This window comes from Schistosoma haematobium, chromosome 1 (genome assembly GCF_000699445.3).
Source record: "Schistosoma haematobium chromosome 1, whole genome shotgun sequence".
NCBI classification, from domain to species: Eukaryota; Metazoa; Platyhelminthes; class Trematoda; order Strigeidida; family Schistosomatidae; genus Schistosoma; species Schistosoma haematobium.
In genome coordinates this window covers 35,718,331-35,736,884 of record NC_067196.1, presented here as the reverse complement: position 1 = coordinate 35,736,884, position 18,554 = coordinate 35,718,331, and the positions used below count along the sequence as shown (strand labels likewise).

Genomic DNA, 18,554 nt, shown 5'->3' with positions numbered 1-18,554 from the left:
TACACATTTAACCAAGTGACTTATATACTGATCAATATATGTTCCAATCAGTAGTCCACAGTGTATTTTCATAAATCATTTGTATGTATATGGAGTTAACAATGTCAGATAAATAGATTATTTCCATTTATTGTAGTTTATAAACTACTAATTAAATATAAAGTACAAGTCATATGATATAAACAAATCTGTTACCTTCATCTGTAATGTCTTTAACTCGGTCATATTTAAATACACAACAAGTGTATAAGTAAATTTACCTTTAGTACAATATTCATTTTTCGATGTACTATTTAGATTATACAAGAATGAAAATATGCGACTTAGAGAAAAGTGTAAAAGCATCAATTAATTCGATTATGAACTTTAAAGTTACATTTTCTTATAAACAACCCTAAAAAAAAACTAATGAGATTTATCATTTACTTTCAAGAAAAAAGAACTGACATGATAGTTTACTTCACACTAATGCATATTAAGAGAATCAGTACATGAAAGTTTTCATATGAATAAAACAAAAGCTCCACTTATGAATAGAATATTAAATTCATAACGTTATCAAAAAAGATGGATAGCGGCTAGGACACGCGTTTCGTTCTATTTGGAACTTGTTAGCTGGATGTACCTGCATCTTTCTTTGCTTATCAAACTGGTGAATTAAAGCAATATCGAGGCAATAGGTAAAGTATACATATATACCAATAACAGACTGATCAATTGCAGTCTTAAACCTCAATAAGAAGATTCAAGCAAACAATATCAAGTGTAGTTACATCATCGATACAAAATTACTAACATTGGGAACAATAATCAAAAGTTTTTTAATTTAATCCACTTCATAATTAGGAAATCGTTTGATAGGCTTAAAAGATTATAAATATTTGCAACGGATGAATTTTATAAAAGAATCAGTGTGAATAACACTCCCATTGAATAACTTAACTTTTTACTATAACCTATTTTGTGGATAATTTCTTTTTTTGGCACATTATGTTTCGATTAATAGTTGCTATATTTTACCATTGTTATTCTTTACATGGTTATATTGAACATGGAAGGTTGTACTAAATATATTTGGTGTAGGTTGCACTTTAATCAATGCATAGTTTTAACATTAACCCACACTGTTATGTAATAGTATTATTATTTGATAGGTGGTTAGCTTTTATGTGTTTGATTTAATTTAAGAATCTTTATGATTGATATAAGATGAGATTCCTGGTTTGTGTACTTTCGGCAATCCATGCAATCTTGGCAGATAGATTCACACTGGTTTAATCATTTCATATAAACCCGATGTAATAGTCTGTTAGTCTATGAGCTTCTTCAAAGATCTGGTAATCTCATTCTCCATCTTGTAGACTTATTTGTTAAACATTATTATTTTTTGATAATTTTGAAGAAGTCCAGACACGGATACCGAACTAAACGTTGGAATGATTTAAATCCTAATCTCTGAGATAAGTTCAGATGTAGTTTGTAATCAATGTCTTCCATATCGATTCCTAATTTTCGACAACTATTTTATTCAAATAATGAGAAATATTCATATGAAATAACTTATATTCTCTTCTCTCTTCTTTTTAGATTAATGTAAGCATAATAACCTAACCGATCATATTTGGAATGTATATGCTGTTAGAACTTAATTATTTTTATTCTGTTAAACCATAACGGAGAGAAATACTGTAAAGATCAAATGAATTGTTAAAAAAGTTTTAGATTGATATATATTCTATCTGAAAGATTAAAGCAAACTTTCAAGGTAATTATGTCATTCAAGTTCGACAGAAATCATGTTATTAAGTATTTCATCTTATTTATAGCCAGTCAAGAGGAATACTTGTAGTTCACTTTACCGCATTTGTGAGTAAAATATTGAATATATAATAATCTAATACATTACATAATGTATATATAGATGAGCCAAACGAATTTCAGTCAATTTGTGTATTTTAAAGATCATATGATCTTGACAATTGGTTCTGGAGAAATTGAACATATTCGAATCATTTCTTACATAACTATTTATAAAAAAAGAGCTGTATTATCCTCCAATAAAGGACTAATCATATTATGTCAAAAAGAAATATAAAAATTCTTTTACAGCCTGAAAGCTTTAACATAATGTTTCGTTTTTGTGAAAATACTATTTTCAAAGGATATTCAGTCCGAAATCTAGTTAATAGACATATCTTTAACTGACATTTCCTATTTCCATATCGGTGTTTACCGAAGTCTGTTCCATATTCTATATTCTTCTGTGTAGTTGGTTCCAAGGTTTCATTTTTGATTTTAAAAAAACACAACAAAGAACGTTTTTATTATATAGTTACTTTAAAATAAACAGAAAAATGATAATCTATAACTGGATATTAGTAAAATAGATAGGATTAGGGTAACAAAGAGTTAGTAACATAAATATAAACTTTTTATATTGATTAGTTGAAAAGTAAATTGACCTCTATTTCCACATTAATTGATTAAATTTGATTTTTATCTTTCGTTTTTCAGGTTTATAAATTGAAATGAAATTCTAGTTTGATTTTTAATGAATAAAGTTAAATGAAGTTACGTAAAGGTTTAGTGCATTTGTAGTGTCGGTTATTATGTTAAGCCCATATACCTTATTTTAGCTTTCGGACAGCCCATTCTATTCATTCCACTTGAGTCACATTTTGACCTTGTTAATTATTCGCTTATCAACCTTGACTGTTTTTATATGAGCGCGTAGGTATGTGTACACATCTTACCCTATTACTCATCACATGTCTGTAACCTATTTTTGTGTAACTATAAATATAGGTTAACGCTTGGTTAAATGGGAGTTGGTTGACCAGCCATCTCCACTGCTCGTCGTTTTGCCTTGTTCTATTCCATTCGCTTTATGTACAAAATATGTGTGTTCACATGTCCATTCTCGCTATTCGACTTATTTAAATCCCGTTATTGACTAACGCGATTTAAGTCGATGATTATATACGAGGATAGGCGATAACAAACATTCATACGATCTAATTGGAGTCAGATTTCGGTCCACTAAACATTGAACAATTCGATATTCTTACCTGAAAAACGTTTATTTTATGAAGTATGATATATGTAGAGGTTACATACTATTAACTGTTTCACTCAAGACAATATTCGTTATATTACCATTGGATTAGGTTTTGAATTATCCTGATGTTGTTAATAACTGACTGAATCGCGATCAATTTTATTGACAAATGTAAATCCTATACGATGCTCAATGAATAACGTGTTGTCAGTTTAAGGCAAAAAGTACTAGGTTATAGAATTGATGTAAAATTCAACGATGGGAAACACGTGTATTCAGTCGATGAGTACCAATTATGATGAAACAAAACACCTTAATTCCTCTATTAACCACAATCCTTTATTCATATAACGACTAAACCTTGTATTTCTATAAAAAAATATACTTGTTATCAGCTTTGGTACTGAATGCATCATGTATTCACCAATTTCACATCCGATATAAATTTAAAGCTAGTTTTAATCAAGTATTGATATCACCTGAAAATCTGATGAAAACTACATCGGATTGAGTGACTGTTATGCTTAGTCTTATTATAAGCCGAAACTGTTTAGTGCTTAATATATATATATATATATATTAATGATAAACTTCCGCTTTGGGCCACATCAATGTATATCTATAAATTTACTTGCTCATGTGGTGGGACTCTTCGGCAGCGCACATCTACGATCCTGCACCCCGCGATATTCGAACCCAGGACCCATACTAGGACAAAACGGCCGTGCAGTGCTTCCAGGTTTTCCATGCTGGTCTAGCTTCAATCGACTCATGATTTCAATCTGTGAAATTTCTTCATATCTAACAATTGGACCTATAAATTATTTTCTTCCTTACCCCTTGATTAGTATGTAACCTCATTTGTTATTTAGCTACAAATCCATTTTATGATGCAATCTTTTGTATCCTCCTATAAACATTTGTTTTCCATATAACTATATATACGAATATACAGCTTAAGCAAATGATTTCGTCGAAATGAAAATTATATATATAGCAATTATTGCTTGAGAAAACTACTATTTAATGACGATAAAATTAAGTAGTAACAACATAGTAATGATTACAGTCCTTATCATAATGTATGTGACATGTTTACATTGTCCTGAGTAAAATATTGTGAATTTTGAAAATCATGGCTAAACTTAATCCCTCATAAATCAAATATTATTGAAGTGAAATTAAAAACGTTTCACATTATGCACTAAGAATAGTTATTTTCATACATTAAAATAATTAGAATATTCTTTTTGTTTTTTACATTTTTATAATTGAGTAATTAGATGTTTCTGTTCACATTATAAAGCCCTTGTTACCAACCCAATCTATCAGACAATGTTTTCTATTTTCATATTTTTAAAGTTAAGCTGTTTTCTATTTAATGTGATATTTTTCATCAATTAAAAATTCTATACTTTCACCTGACCTTAGGTATTTATTTATGAATAGAAATGTTATCTTAGAAACAAATTGAACATTGAATCATATAAAACATATTACTCTAGCAAACTTAACACCTAATGAAATAAAAATGATAATTTTTGTATGTACAGGGAGTCTTCTTTTAAGGAATTTAAGACAATTAGTCCCTTTGATAAATTTCCATAGTGTAATAAGAAGATGAAGATTATTAGAACTATGTAATGGTATATTGGGGCAATACAATTCGAACAATCTGATCACACATATACTTGTAAAGAACATTTTCATATAAAAATAAAGGGTTAACTAGACTCGAAATGGGGGGGGGTTATAGGAGACAATGATAACAAAGAAAATATGAAAAATAATGTAAAAACCCATTACACTGGATATTAATTTAATATTATCACGATAGGTTTAAGGTGAAAACAAGCTGTTTTTAACTACACAGAGGAGGTATGAATTTTCATATGGCTAAGGCTTCAATAAACCATAGTAGACGCCCTTTTATACTTTTGTACAACACCAAAAAAGTCGAGTTAAGATCAATCTTATGACCTGTTTCAATGATGTGTTTGGCAATAGAGGATGATGGATGTTTATCCTCTACTCTTATTGGATCATTTGATTTTATTTATTTCTGCAATCATTTAGGTACATGTGCACATATGTTCTCATCTTAAATCTACCCTGATAATCTAAGCTTATTATCCAGATTGATGAGGTTTCAAACTATTTTCACATCATTTTGTTTTCTGATAATCTTCGTCTTCTTATTACACTATCGAAATTCATCAAACAGACTAATTGCCTCACATAAATATACGTAAATATTTTATGGTATTCAAATATTTTTTTTATTGTATTAAAGGAAGTAATAACAATCGTCAAAAAGTTTCATTTAGGTACTGCATTACAATTTTTAAACCGCCTTATCTGTCTTTCAATGGTATTCATGTTGATTTAACATATAATTTCAATACAGATTATTATTTCTCCAAATTGCTGGTCAACTTTGGTTTTCTATAAAAAGTAACTTTATATTTATAATTTCACTTATTATATTGTTATTAGCCGTTAATAAGTTGACGAAACAAAATGATTCCATGTTATTTAACTCAAATCTATTCAGATTAATAGACATTTTAAAGTTTTATATAATACAAATAAACCAAACTTTGATGAAAATCTTTTCGAACTAGTACACTACCATTCCTAAAAACTAACCCAATGGTTTAGTTTATTGATAAATATATTTGAAGAAAGAACCACATATCTCAATTCAGAAAACATGTAATATCTTGTAAATTCCAATACTCTTGGATCTTTTTTCAATTATCGTGAACATGACTATTTGCTTAATCATTTCAGATGATGAGTATCTTGAGCAATAACTCAATAGTAATTAAAAACTTAAAAAATGATTACGTTGACAGCTATTTCCTCATCACTTACAGTTCTCATCATCAACACCGTTAGCATAATCTGAACTGAAATGTAATTTTGATACTACTATTTGTTTTCAGTGATAATTTATGCGATTCTTATTCATGAACTTTGTAAACACCCTGAGAAGTGATATATATATAATTACTTTTCCAAAAATGTTTATATTTTTGTACACCGATTACTACTATTAAATAAATATATAATGCTCAAAAGATTAAAATTAACAAAATATAATGTAGACTTACCACAGAATTAGTTTCAAAATGACTCATCGCCCGTCTATCTCTTTCACGAGAAGCTTTTTGTATTGCTTCCATATCTTCAAGAAAATTTCCAGCTAATCTTTGAGCATGACGTGCTGCACCTTCCATATTCTCTCCTTGTACTTCAATTGTTACATAACCCAACATTATTAATAATGAATAAGTTTGTTTAATCACGCATTAAAGATATAATATATAATAAATCAGTAATAAGTATAATCACTTTTAAATTTAAAAAAATGATGTTGATTATTAGTTATTATATATGTTTGTATGCTTTGTAGTCAGTTTTAACACCAAGTTTTCACGTAGTTTCGAACTAAGCAAATTTAAATACCTTGAAAATATTTGAATAACCCTCGTTATCAAAATGACCTTTAGAGTGAAAGTATTGGGTCTATTTATCTGATAAACGATTCATTTACAATAAATACTGTAGGTATTTATGGAGTATTTAAAAAAAAGTGTTATTATGCTTCCCAGATGACAAAATCATAACTACCAATACCTTAGCCCAATGAATATTGGCTAAACAAATTGTGATTGGTTATAGTTACCACACAAATTTATACATTTCTGAAAAATTCCTCATTTAGATAATAATATTCTTTAAACTCTTTGTCTATATGTGTGGGATGTGAAAATTTCTTTATGAGTGTGGGTGTTGAACACACATATATACACAAATACACATTGGATATAATGTAAAACATTTGAAATGGTCCTAAAATTGTACTTTCCAAAATTGTCCCAGGTTATATATTGATGCATTTTATTTGCTTATTATAAAACTTCTGACAAATATGTGAATAATTTCCTCTTTATATCAATCTAATATATTAGTCAACTTACATATTCTTATCCATTTGTATTGAAATAGAACAGAATACAATAAAGTGTCTGGATTGTTTTTATTCATTTAAAAAAGATAATAATGAATTTCCTATTAGTAACTTATTTAAGTAGTACATATGAATTTGTACGAAAAAAGGGAAATATTCTTTGATAAACTATTTATTTTATTGAATTATAAAAAGAAATTATTAAATTTATATAAAAGCATTAAAATAGTGTTTACTAGCTAAGCTTATTAATGAAATATGGTTTGGAATTGTCTATTGTGAAATAAAAGAAAGGCAATGGGGTGCTTATTTGTTTGCTAGTGATATTTATTTGCGACGAATGGAATTTATGGAATTTAGAGACTAATTAATTGCAGTTCTGAAGAACAATGGGAATTAAACGACAAGTAAACAACACCAAGTGAATATAGTTGATATTTAGTTAAAATAAACAAAGATCATAAATGAATTATTAAACTGATGAGAAAACATAGATTGTAAAGAAGTACATGGTAAGTATTCACGCATGGCATGGTATTTCTAAAACAGACAAATCGATATCATTATAAATGATAACAGTATGAATTGAATTTTTCCGACTTACTACAAAAACAAATATGAACAGAAATACTTTTTTTTAAGGTTTTTGTTTCCATAGTCATCATTTATAAATGATATTCTGATATGCTTGAATGCTATTACGAGTCCACTTTACTCGGTAAACGGAACGAAGGTCAAAGATAAAGTGACACGATAGGCTATTCTAATCCGTTGTCCTCCGCCCTGCTAACTAGATCAAGAAGTCTTGCTGAGGCGTAGAGAATGTATTCTACAAGCACCCAGAAAATACGAGGTCACTAAACACACAAATTAAGCTTATTTATACAATGATAGAAACACCCTTGGGAGAGCCGAAAAATAACGTACTAAAAATAATCCATCAACCGATGACAGTCAAGGATTTCCGATTGGGAAATGTAAGCTGTAAGTCAAATAAGTGTCTCTTGGCACGAGAACATAGAACTCAAATTTACAGAATAAAATTACAAAATTAGGAACTTTTCCAAGTGAGTTCTGGGGATCTAACATCCTCAACATATCCAAGTTCTAAATTTTGTATTTAATTATTATATTCTATTATTCTCAATCATTTATACTAATGAGATTTATTTGAATGTCATCCAACAGTTACTGATTAAATCCTACTACAATTTACATTGATTTACATTTATTTACTTTGTAAAAACTGCATTATTTAATCATATCTTATGAAATATATTGTAGAAACTACTTAAATGCACACTTGTACAGATCTATAATAATGTAATATTGTTTTAACTCTTTTTTCTATGATTTCGTGTATTTGTATAGTTGTTTTCGTTGATTTTCTAAACACTTTAAAGTATTTCATTACAGATGATTTACAAAATAGATATATTTGGTCCTTACTCCTATTCTCAAAGAAATTCTGTATGTACTGTAATTTCTCGAGTTCGACACTAAACTTTGGTGGACAACCTTAAACGACCTTTTAGCTAGTTGGTAAATATGTTATATAAATGAATAGTTGACTTCAGAAAACCAAAAAAAATTAAGATAAATATATACTTTCTAAATGAATAATAAACAGATCAGAGCCCGCCATAGGATAGGTGGTTTTTAAATCAAAGTAGCTTAGATATGAAAAAGCTCGTCCATATAACTTGAGTTTATTTTACTTGAAGAGGCATTTTAAGCTCCAAAATAATTTCATAATAATGACTACATTGGCAATGATCGCACTGGTAGAGTTGACAAAATGACATTTACGGATGATCAGTCGATGACTGTAACCTTTAAACTCTTTAGTGGTGGAGATGGTATCATTCACATAAATTGTAGTCAATAAATAACTTTTCTGTATTGATTAGGTTATGCAGAACAAGTAAACCTGAGGAACCTTGATTATGTACTGAATCACCCAAAGTGTATCAACTAGAAAACTGACGTTTCAGATGTGCTTATAATAGTTTAAATTTCAAATTACATCATTTTACCCTGTGATTGCACAACCGTTATACTTATCAATTTTGAGCACCTTAGGAATTCAGTACAGACAATTTCTACTTAGCATCTAATCAGATACACTCCATTTAATGTGATGTTTTGAGTTTCTCACAAAATCAAAGATCCACTATCCTAAATCGTTCGTTCACCTTTTTCAGAAACTGTTATAAAGTAATTATATTTGTGCTGAACGGAAAAGTAATCAAAAAAATTAAAAAAGTTATCTAGGCAATTTAACAATCAATCTTTCTGACAAATTTTGTTGTTTGAATTAATGCTTTCCAAAAGTACTTTAAATAGACGAAACATTCACTGTTTCTAAGACGTGAGTTCTCTAAGAAAAGAGGGGAAATAATAATTTCCATACTTTAAAATTGTAACGAAACAATTTACTTTCAGATACTTTGAGTAATTTATAGTATTAAATATACTCGTAAATTTGACTTCCATTCATCTGAGAAATTTTCTTAAACTATAAACTAACTTAATAATGACTTGGTTGTTTTATTTATACTAGTTTTAATTCTAATTCAGGGATGAAACTATAAACTACTATAATAATGCAGTGTGTGTAATACGTATTATACAACGGTGGTCTTTTTTACAAAATATATCTTATGCATAAGAAAATGACGTCCAATCATTATGACTTAGATGCATTTCAGTATATGATAAAAGGAAAGAAATCGAAGGGAACTAACTAAATATACTTGTCTCCATGATAGTCACACTAAATAATGTAAGGTATAAATGTTGAAAACAGATTATAAAGACTGATAAACATCTAGTTGTTCTCATTTGAGATACTGAACATGAAATTTGAGTTTCTCAGAAAGAAATTTGTAACTTCTGAATAGTTTTAGTGAGAAATAGAGAATCTTTTTATTTATCTGAGTTACATATTGTGTTTTCCAAAGTTGACTAATGCAAGTTCGAGTAAAGTACGAACTGCCGCCTTGAGCTAAAACAAGGCATATTTACCGGTTTACTTGCTCTTGCATAGTTTTTATATTGAAAGCACCAAGTTTGCTCTTTCCAAACACATCTACGATCACTGTCCAGTATGGATATAGAAAGGTGAATATAAATCAATCAGCAGCTCGATTGCTGAACATCTAGTCTATTCCGGTCGTTTGTCTTCACAGAAACCTCAATCAAAATTATTCGCAAAGTAAAACTAACTAAATCGAAGGGAAGCTGGATAAGAAACTTATGCATAGTAAGGGCTTTGGCGATTCATTACTCCACGCTTAGTTTCTTTTGTCCAGAAGCGGTAAATCCAATCGCTTATTTTAACATGATCTAACCACTCCTTATTTTGTTGATTATTCTCAAACACATAACCTTTCTTCAAATGGACAGTCATCTTTTACTAATCTGTTCCATATCTTGTCTTCAGGTTCTTTTTTACGTGTTTGTTGATTCATTTATCTTCGTTTATAATCGTCAGGTGGATATTCTTTCAAATCTCTTTTTCATACATTTTTTCATCATTATTATTATCCGTTGATCATGATATAACTTAAAATTATGTGTAACATCTGGTACCGCTTTCAGTAACACAATAGTTCTCCATTTCATTATCGACCACTTTAAGTGAAAAATAGCTTTAAATACGATTTTACAGCACTAGATGTGTATATAAACGAAAAGACAATTCTGTCGACTGATGTTTCGCTGTTTTATTGAAACAGAACGGCGCCATTTTTGTGTTAAGTAGTCACACTATAACTTTTACTAGAACAAAATGTATTCCTTACTAACATCTAGATCTACGCTACGAAGATTTTATACTAAATTTTCTTTTCCATACGATAAAGTTGTCAAAGATATCAAATATTAAATGTTGTCAAACGTGTTTTGTTTCCCAGTAATACAGTGAAAAGTCACAAGTTGTTCGCGCACATGAAAAACAAATGTATGATCAACAACATCATTTAATTTACACTCTTTAACTTTAATTATAAAAACAATTGGTGGTGATTTACACACTACTTTAGGCATGTGGTAAAATCAATGTCATCGGATTATTTTTCACATTTTATTTTATACTACTATTTAGTAGTTTGTATGAAAAGGCAAAGTTGACTGGAAAGTCTTAAGTAGGATACATGGTTTTTTAAAAATTTGAAATGATTTTATTGTCTCTACTTTTAAATAAAGCTTTACATTCTAACAAGCGACGGATTAAAAGCGATTTTGTTTCTTTAATTCCTTGAGCATGTTTCCTTCTATTTGATTTGATACTGATATCTCAAAATAATTATAAATAACTAATCATAAAATCACTGAAGTCACCAATACATATTTAGATACATTTTGTTGAGAGTGAAACTATTTTTCCCCTATATGGGACAGTTGGTATGCGTCACTGAATTGAATAATGTCAAGGAAGTAGTGCACTGACACCTAATCAAACATAAAGGATTAAATTCAATTCTTATCTACGTTTATTCACATTCCCTGAAGTATAATTCAGTGTCGAGTGAAATAAGGAGTGAATTCATCAAACCAATACATTGGAGATACATAAAACATTACTTGATTTTTTTGAATAGAATTAGGGTTTATAAAATGTGTCCAGATTTCCGTACAAATGCAAATAGCTTGCAGAAAGCTTTAAAGGTTATTACATTGTTCGTTAGCAAATGTCTCCCGAAATAGTACTCTAATTCAATAATTTCATGCTGTGTAGATATACGGATCAGAAATTATTTTACCTCGTTAAGCGATCTTCAATGTTTAGTCTTTTTTTAACTTTTATATCAGTTGTCTTAAAGTTTCCACTGATTCTCTGACTAACACAAGAGATTAAAACGAATGAGTAGTTCCCAAAAACATCCGGTGTGTATTCATAATCAACTGGAAAGTATTAATATATTATTCAAGAAATATTTATCATGTTTAACCTACAAGCGAATGATATTTTGCATATTTGACTTTTTATCAGTCATACACTACCAAACGTTTGACAGAAATCTTTCAGTGACCACTTAATGTCTCTTAATAATTTGTAATGAATTAGTGATTCTTTTAGTAATCTCGATTCCAAATGATTTTCAAGAGCAAACAAATGTTGGCTTTGAAAGTGGAGCTTTCATCTTTCTTCTGAACGACATCATCAGCACAAAATTCAGATAGACTTCTAGCAAATAAATGTGCTAAGCTGTTACCTCAATTAAGTCATTTTCACATATCCGTTTGAATCATTAGAGAATATAAGTGAACGTCAAGAACATGATTGTGATTCTACGTTGATATTTGGTTGTATTTTGAAGTAAATTACTAATACAATAACAGTATTATGTTGTGTAAATTATTCACGTAGGAAAAGATAAATATAAATAGCAAACACTAGGCAAATTGATTCATAAATATACGTCAACCACAATATGATAAATCTGATTTGTTCAATACTGATTTTATGGTTTAGTCGGAGTTTTTGTATCTTTAAACCAATTCCCATCACAAACATAAATCAAGTGAGGATCCCTCAGGAAACAAAACAATTGATTTACATATTAAAGGACTTATTTCACGATCCTCAATTTTCATTGAGAGTGCATCAATTTAACAACCATTGAGTTGTAATACAATGTTTAGTTTTATTCTTGTTTTAATTTACCACCACCCATACACTCACAATCTCAACTTTCAGTTCACAACTTCTCATTGCGACTTTAAGAAATTCATCTTTAAACTAGATCCTAGTATGGACTCAATGCTTATCCATTTAACTGTTTTTTACAGTACAAATGTTTTCGATATAAATAATATAGAATATTCTCAATTTGCGTGGGACATCGACAGGTTCCGGGTTCGAATCTGGCGAGTCAGGATCGTGGATGTGCACTGCTGAGGAGTCCCATACTAGAACGAAACGATCATCCAGTGCTTTTAGATTTTCTCTGGTGGTCTACCTTCACCAGATTCATAAATTCAACGAATAAATTTCTATAATATCCACAAAACCCCTCTTTGATTATTCCTAATTCATTGACATAATGAGAGGCAATAAAGTTCATCATCCGAGAAATTTTCTATGAATGTAGATCATCACAAGTAGTTTCGTTTTAAACAAACAATTTCCTGTTAATTAAGTCAGTTATGTAATATTTGACAGAGTCGATTTAACTAACTAATGTTAACAAGAAAAAAACCAATTTTATTCAATATATAGAGACTTCACGCCTTCTTAATTAACTCATTTAGAATGTAAATTAAAGTAGATTAACATGAAGATAATTAAGTTTTTAACGCGCTTAATTATTTTTGAAATAAATTGTTGCAGTTGTTAGTAAAATTTAATTTTCAAATAAACTATTTTATGTCTAATCACAATGTATCAGGTTTTAATTGAAACAAAGAATAAACACATAAAAATGTTGATTATTTTCTAACAGCCAAGGATTTTCAATGCAATAATTCATGGATTAGTTGAAGTTAGACATTAACACCGTTAGATGCCGGCTAAGTGGTCCAGAGGTTAGGCGTTCGCGCCCGAAGTCCTGGGTTCTAATCCCACGAGGTGGGATTATGTATGTGTACTGCTGAGGAGTCCCATACTAGTATGAAACGGCCGTTCAGTGCTTCCAGGTTTTCCATGATGGTCTAGCTTTGATAGATTCATGAATTCAACTATGAAATTAGAAATAATTCATCCTCAAATCAAGCAAAATTAAAATATAAACAAATGAATTTTGATGAAGTTTTGTTCTCTGAAATGTATGGTTTGGTCGTGGAGCTTTTTTCGTTTTTTTGAACAGCATCATCAGCAGAAACTCTAAGTAGAAATGAAGTGTTCAAATTTCTCCACATACGGCTCCCAGCTTGTCATGTTGACATCAATGTTGATTAGTCATTGTTGACCTTTAACAATTCATGGAGAATTTCTAACTCTTCAATTCTAACTAAAGTTTGTGCTGATGATATCATCAGAAGAACGATGAAAGCTCCACGATCAATCCATACAGCTCAGAGAATAAAACTCTCTCAAAATCATCCACCTGAGCTACATTAGAAACATTAGAAATCTTCTAGATGATAATAGTTCATGAATTTATACTGACTTTAAGATGGTTAGTGTAGATATTTGTGCAAAGTTCTTGCACAAGAAAATCTGCCTCCTAAAAGAGTTAAAAATCACAATGTATGATAAGCTTAAATATATGCAAATAAGAATCGTCTTATCTCATAAATGAAGTTCATCAAGGAAAATTCTGGATCCAGCAAGCACACCAAAGTGTGAAGCATAAACTATTATGAAACGACTGCCATCAAAAATCAAAGTTCTTTACTCTCGATTATTGCCAAACACGATCAAAAAGATATTGTTTAGCTATAAAAGCAGTAATCAACTGGATCTAGAAAATTAGTTATTCAAATTTCAAATCTCGTATAATCTCGTATAACAGCTCCTGTAAACGATGTTAAAAATACGTTTACTACTTACAAATAGCCAGTAGTTTACGTTTTGTATATAAATAAATAATAAGGATCAAAGAGGGTCTTAGCGGATTTTATAGTTTTTCAATGGTGGTCTAGCTTCAACTGACTGATGATTTCAATCTGTGAAATTTCTAAAATCTCCACAAAACCCATTCTGATAGTAATTTAATAGTTGGATTCATGAATCAGTCAGCTGAAATTAAACCACCACGGGAAACCTGGAAGCACTGAACGGCCGTTTCGTCCCAGTGCGAGAATCCTCAGCAGTGCGCACCAACGATTTCGCCTCGCGAGAATAGAACCTAGGTACTATTAGTTCCGCGCGCGAGCGCTAAATCTCTAGACCACTGAGCCGAAATCCGACGGTGTTAATGTTTAACTTAAACCAATCTACAATGTTGCACCACCGTTCATCATTGTCATCAGTGAGTTGTTATCTCACAACAGAACTCCACTTACCACGGCTTCTCACTAGAACTTAAATCTTCTAAATACTAAGAAATAAATTGTATTCGGAAAAGTTTATGGTTTTAAATTTTCTAAATCGACGATAGTTTTTATTACCTTGATTAATTATATGATTAGCAATAATATTATGAACTCAGTAACTAAATTCAAATTTTAGAACTGGTCGATAAATGATCAGTTTTGTCAGATATTTAAATCGTATGAACGTCATATTTACCGATGGGTACAAAGTGTTAACAAATTATCAAATGATCTATCACTAACTTGATTGAAATAGGTAATTTCATCTATGGTCAATGGACAATAATTCAGTGGTAAATAACTTTATATAGTCAAGTTATATTTCATAAAAATATGCAATTTATCCTCATACAGAGAGCGAGTAGGTAGTCTGAAAGTTAAGTTTTTCTGTCATTAGTGGGCTAGTGACCAACAAAACTTGTATCACAAGGTCTTCTGTGCTACATATAACTAATATCTCCATTTATACATAAGAATATCACTAAAAAGTATCAAATCAGAAAAAACCTTACACTGTTGGTCACTTGTGTTGTAACAGTTGGAAGATAATAAACATAACTATCAGGTTTGATAAACTAATGAATGACTGATACTTTTAACAAAAGTTAGACTTTTTTAAAATCGTTCTTAGGATAACGATAACAACTGAAGTACTACTAGGAGCTAGTCCAAGTTTCAGGAGAATAGTTTCACAACATCTCGGCACCGTTTACGTAGAAGACGTAGAAATGATGAAGATCTATAGCTCAAATGGATACTTTTACTGATGTTAAGTACTCTGAACTGGACAGTTTACTTGTAGACACCTACATAATTACCTATTTACTTGTAGATATCTTTGTTATACTTTAGTAAATGAAACTAACTGATTCCATCTATATGCTGACTATTTTAATCTGAGCTAATAAGGAAACATTCGGTGAAATATTTTTAAAGCAATTTCATTTATATACTTAGCTTGCAACTAAATAAATATTAATATGTAGTTGTGACAAATCTAATTGAACACTTGATTCAGTTTCTTAAACTCTTCTAGTAACCCACTGGCTAAATCTTCAAGGCAACTTGAACACGAGAGAAAAGGCACCAAATATGGTAAAAGCGCTTTACTCCAAGGTTAGTTTATGTACAGAAAATCTACGGTGCTTATAGCCATTCAGTTGGCCTTTGGCTTCTGGAAATTCCTGGAACTCTTCTAAACACAGTAGCAGGATAGGCAATCATTCAGTCAGAAATGTGACACATGACTCTTCACTATCTAGATGTTTCTGAGAAACCTCTATTCAATGCTGATTGAATAGGATATTTCCCAGCATTTTCAGGGCCTCTTTAGGCATTTTTAGAGAAATTCTCTGATTCTCTCCAACAAATAGGATTTAAGAATAAATGTGATGTCCTTCAGTATTATGGCGAGCTCAATCTTGGTGAAAACAAGAAGTGTACATTAGTAAACACGCATATGGAGACCGTTTCATATTGAGAACGGTCTGTTATTGATGCCACCAAACATTAAAACGCTTGATTGAATTGGGTATTAAAAAAATGCGTTTCATTTGGCAGAACGATAGTATTAAAAAGAACTATAAGCGTAAAATAATAAGCGATAATAACGTGTGTTCTAGCCATTTCATCTGGGACAAGATAAAAGCGGACGGATATTTTATTCAGTTAGTAGAGCTATCCCTCAGTTCTAGAGGAATACATAAAGAAATTGCATTCTTATCCCAATAAAATAATGTTGGTTTTATTCCTAGTGATTTGCGTGACAACATCGCATTTCTAACAGCTGAATCAACATTGTTCATAGATGAAAAATATAATTCCTATGCTCATTTTTCCTGAAATTCATAACTGTAAATTTATTTCTATATCTCGTCTTCAATAAAGTCTAATCCCTTTCAGCTATGAAATCAAATGTATCATAATTCACAAAATCCAATAATTTATTGCGTAATCATTTACATGACAAATACTTCCATAAATTTATATAAATCTGGTTGTATATTGGTACTAACTTAAGTAAATTATGTTATTTATGATTTCTCTCATACTAAGCATAACAACGTTATACATATATAACATCAATCCATCTATATACAAAAAGCAAATCCCTAAGCTCTTGTCACATTATTTTGATACAAACATTTCGTTTTTACACCAAAAGTTAAAATAAGAAATAATAACTTAAACATTTCTCTTGATTATTTGTAATACTATTTAGTAATATAATAACTAATTTACATTTGTATGTGCTAGTAGTGTATATAAGATGTATAATCAATTTAGAGAAGTTGACTATTTCACAAATATACCTAACCATAAATAAATGTATACAATGAAATAATAAAATGATCGTTTCATTGATTTTTTATTTGCCTTAGTTTACATAGATACAAAATGTTATCAATCCCTTATTGATTAAAAGGTAAAATGTTTATCAATTTAAACTGTTACTAAGTAAATTGTTAACTATTTGAATTTAATCCCATGAACATACATCTACAATATTACAATTGTAATTTCAATTTTGAATCATTACAATATCAACATTTTGAATCTGACTATATCAACTAATAAGCTAATGTTAAGTATATATATATATATACGCTAAATATTCTCTTGTGTTTTATATCATTTTATCTAAGTTTACCATCAGGATAAACAAAATAAATAAATTTCTTTTATCTAGGTGATGTTTTGAAAAAGTATTTAATGTAATGGTAGTTTAGGGTAATTGATATTAACTTATAAATCATAGAAACAGTGTAATAATAAATATCTATTTAGTGTTAATTCATAACCATTCATCAGTGTACATAATATAACTAATCAAGATGACCAAACTAAAATGTTTCGTGCGATCATGACATGATTAATTCATTGATTTACGATTTCAAGTCCAATACATTTGTGATATACGGTGATCTTCAATATTATATTGTTGGTAAATAAAGACTTCAATTCTACTTTGTCGAGTTCTCAAATACAAATTCCCATCAGAAAATCGGAAAATCTACCTTACAGATATTCGTTAATGATAACCTAATCAGGATTTGGTTAAATAATTCTTGAGGATTTGTTCTGAGTTCTGCAAAGTATGAATCGAATGACTAGGAAGATCTCTATAGTTGCTTCATTTTAGTTGGTATTGAAGCATATGTTTTACGAGAACTGAAGAATCAAAGTTTGGCTTTATGTCGACTTAGAGTTGTGAATTTTTAAGGTGTCCAAACATTGGACACAATACTGATATCTCATTCATTGGTTTTTAATAATTATTTGGTTGATGTTAATCTATGATGCAAATTTATTTCAGCACACTTCATACACTAAGCAAATACATTAGTTTACAGTTAACAAAAAAAGTCGATTGACAAACTAAGAAAAATCATTATTATAATATGTTATGACCGAAACGTATCATGATAGGCAAATGTTATCTTCATTGTTTCGCAGTGGCATTTTCTACATAGTTACCAAATATTGTTAGTTTTAAACAATCTAGGAAATCAGAGAATATTTTATTTGCTTTTCAAT

At 29.7% G+C, this 18,554-nt stretch overlaps 1 protein-coding gene across 2 annotated transcripts in view; it reads right to left on the bottom strand.

Annotated features, from left to right (window-relative positions):
* Nucleotides 1-18,554, bottom strand: part of MS3_00008743 (uncharacterized protein) — a 52,756-nt gene that overhangs the window by 27,298 nt on the left and 6,904 nt on the right. For both annotated transcript variants that reach the window (XM_051217086.1, XM_051217085.1), the window contains exon 2: nucleotides 6,175-6,314. In XM_051217086.1, the coding sequence (XP_051073875.1) occupies nucleotides 6,175-6,300 (126 nt within the window). In that variant the 5' untranslated portion in view covers nucleotides 6,301-6,314. The remainder of the gene's footprint in view (nucleotides 1-6,174; nucleotides 6,315-18,554) is intronic.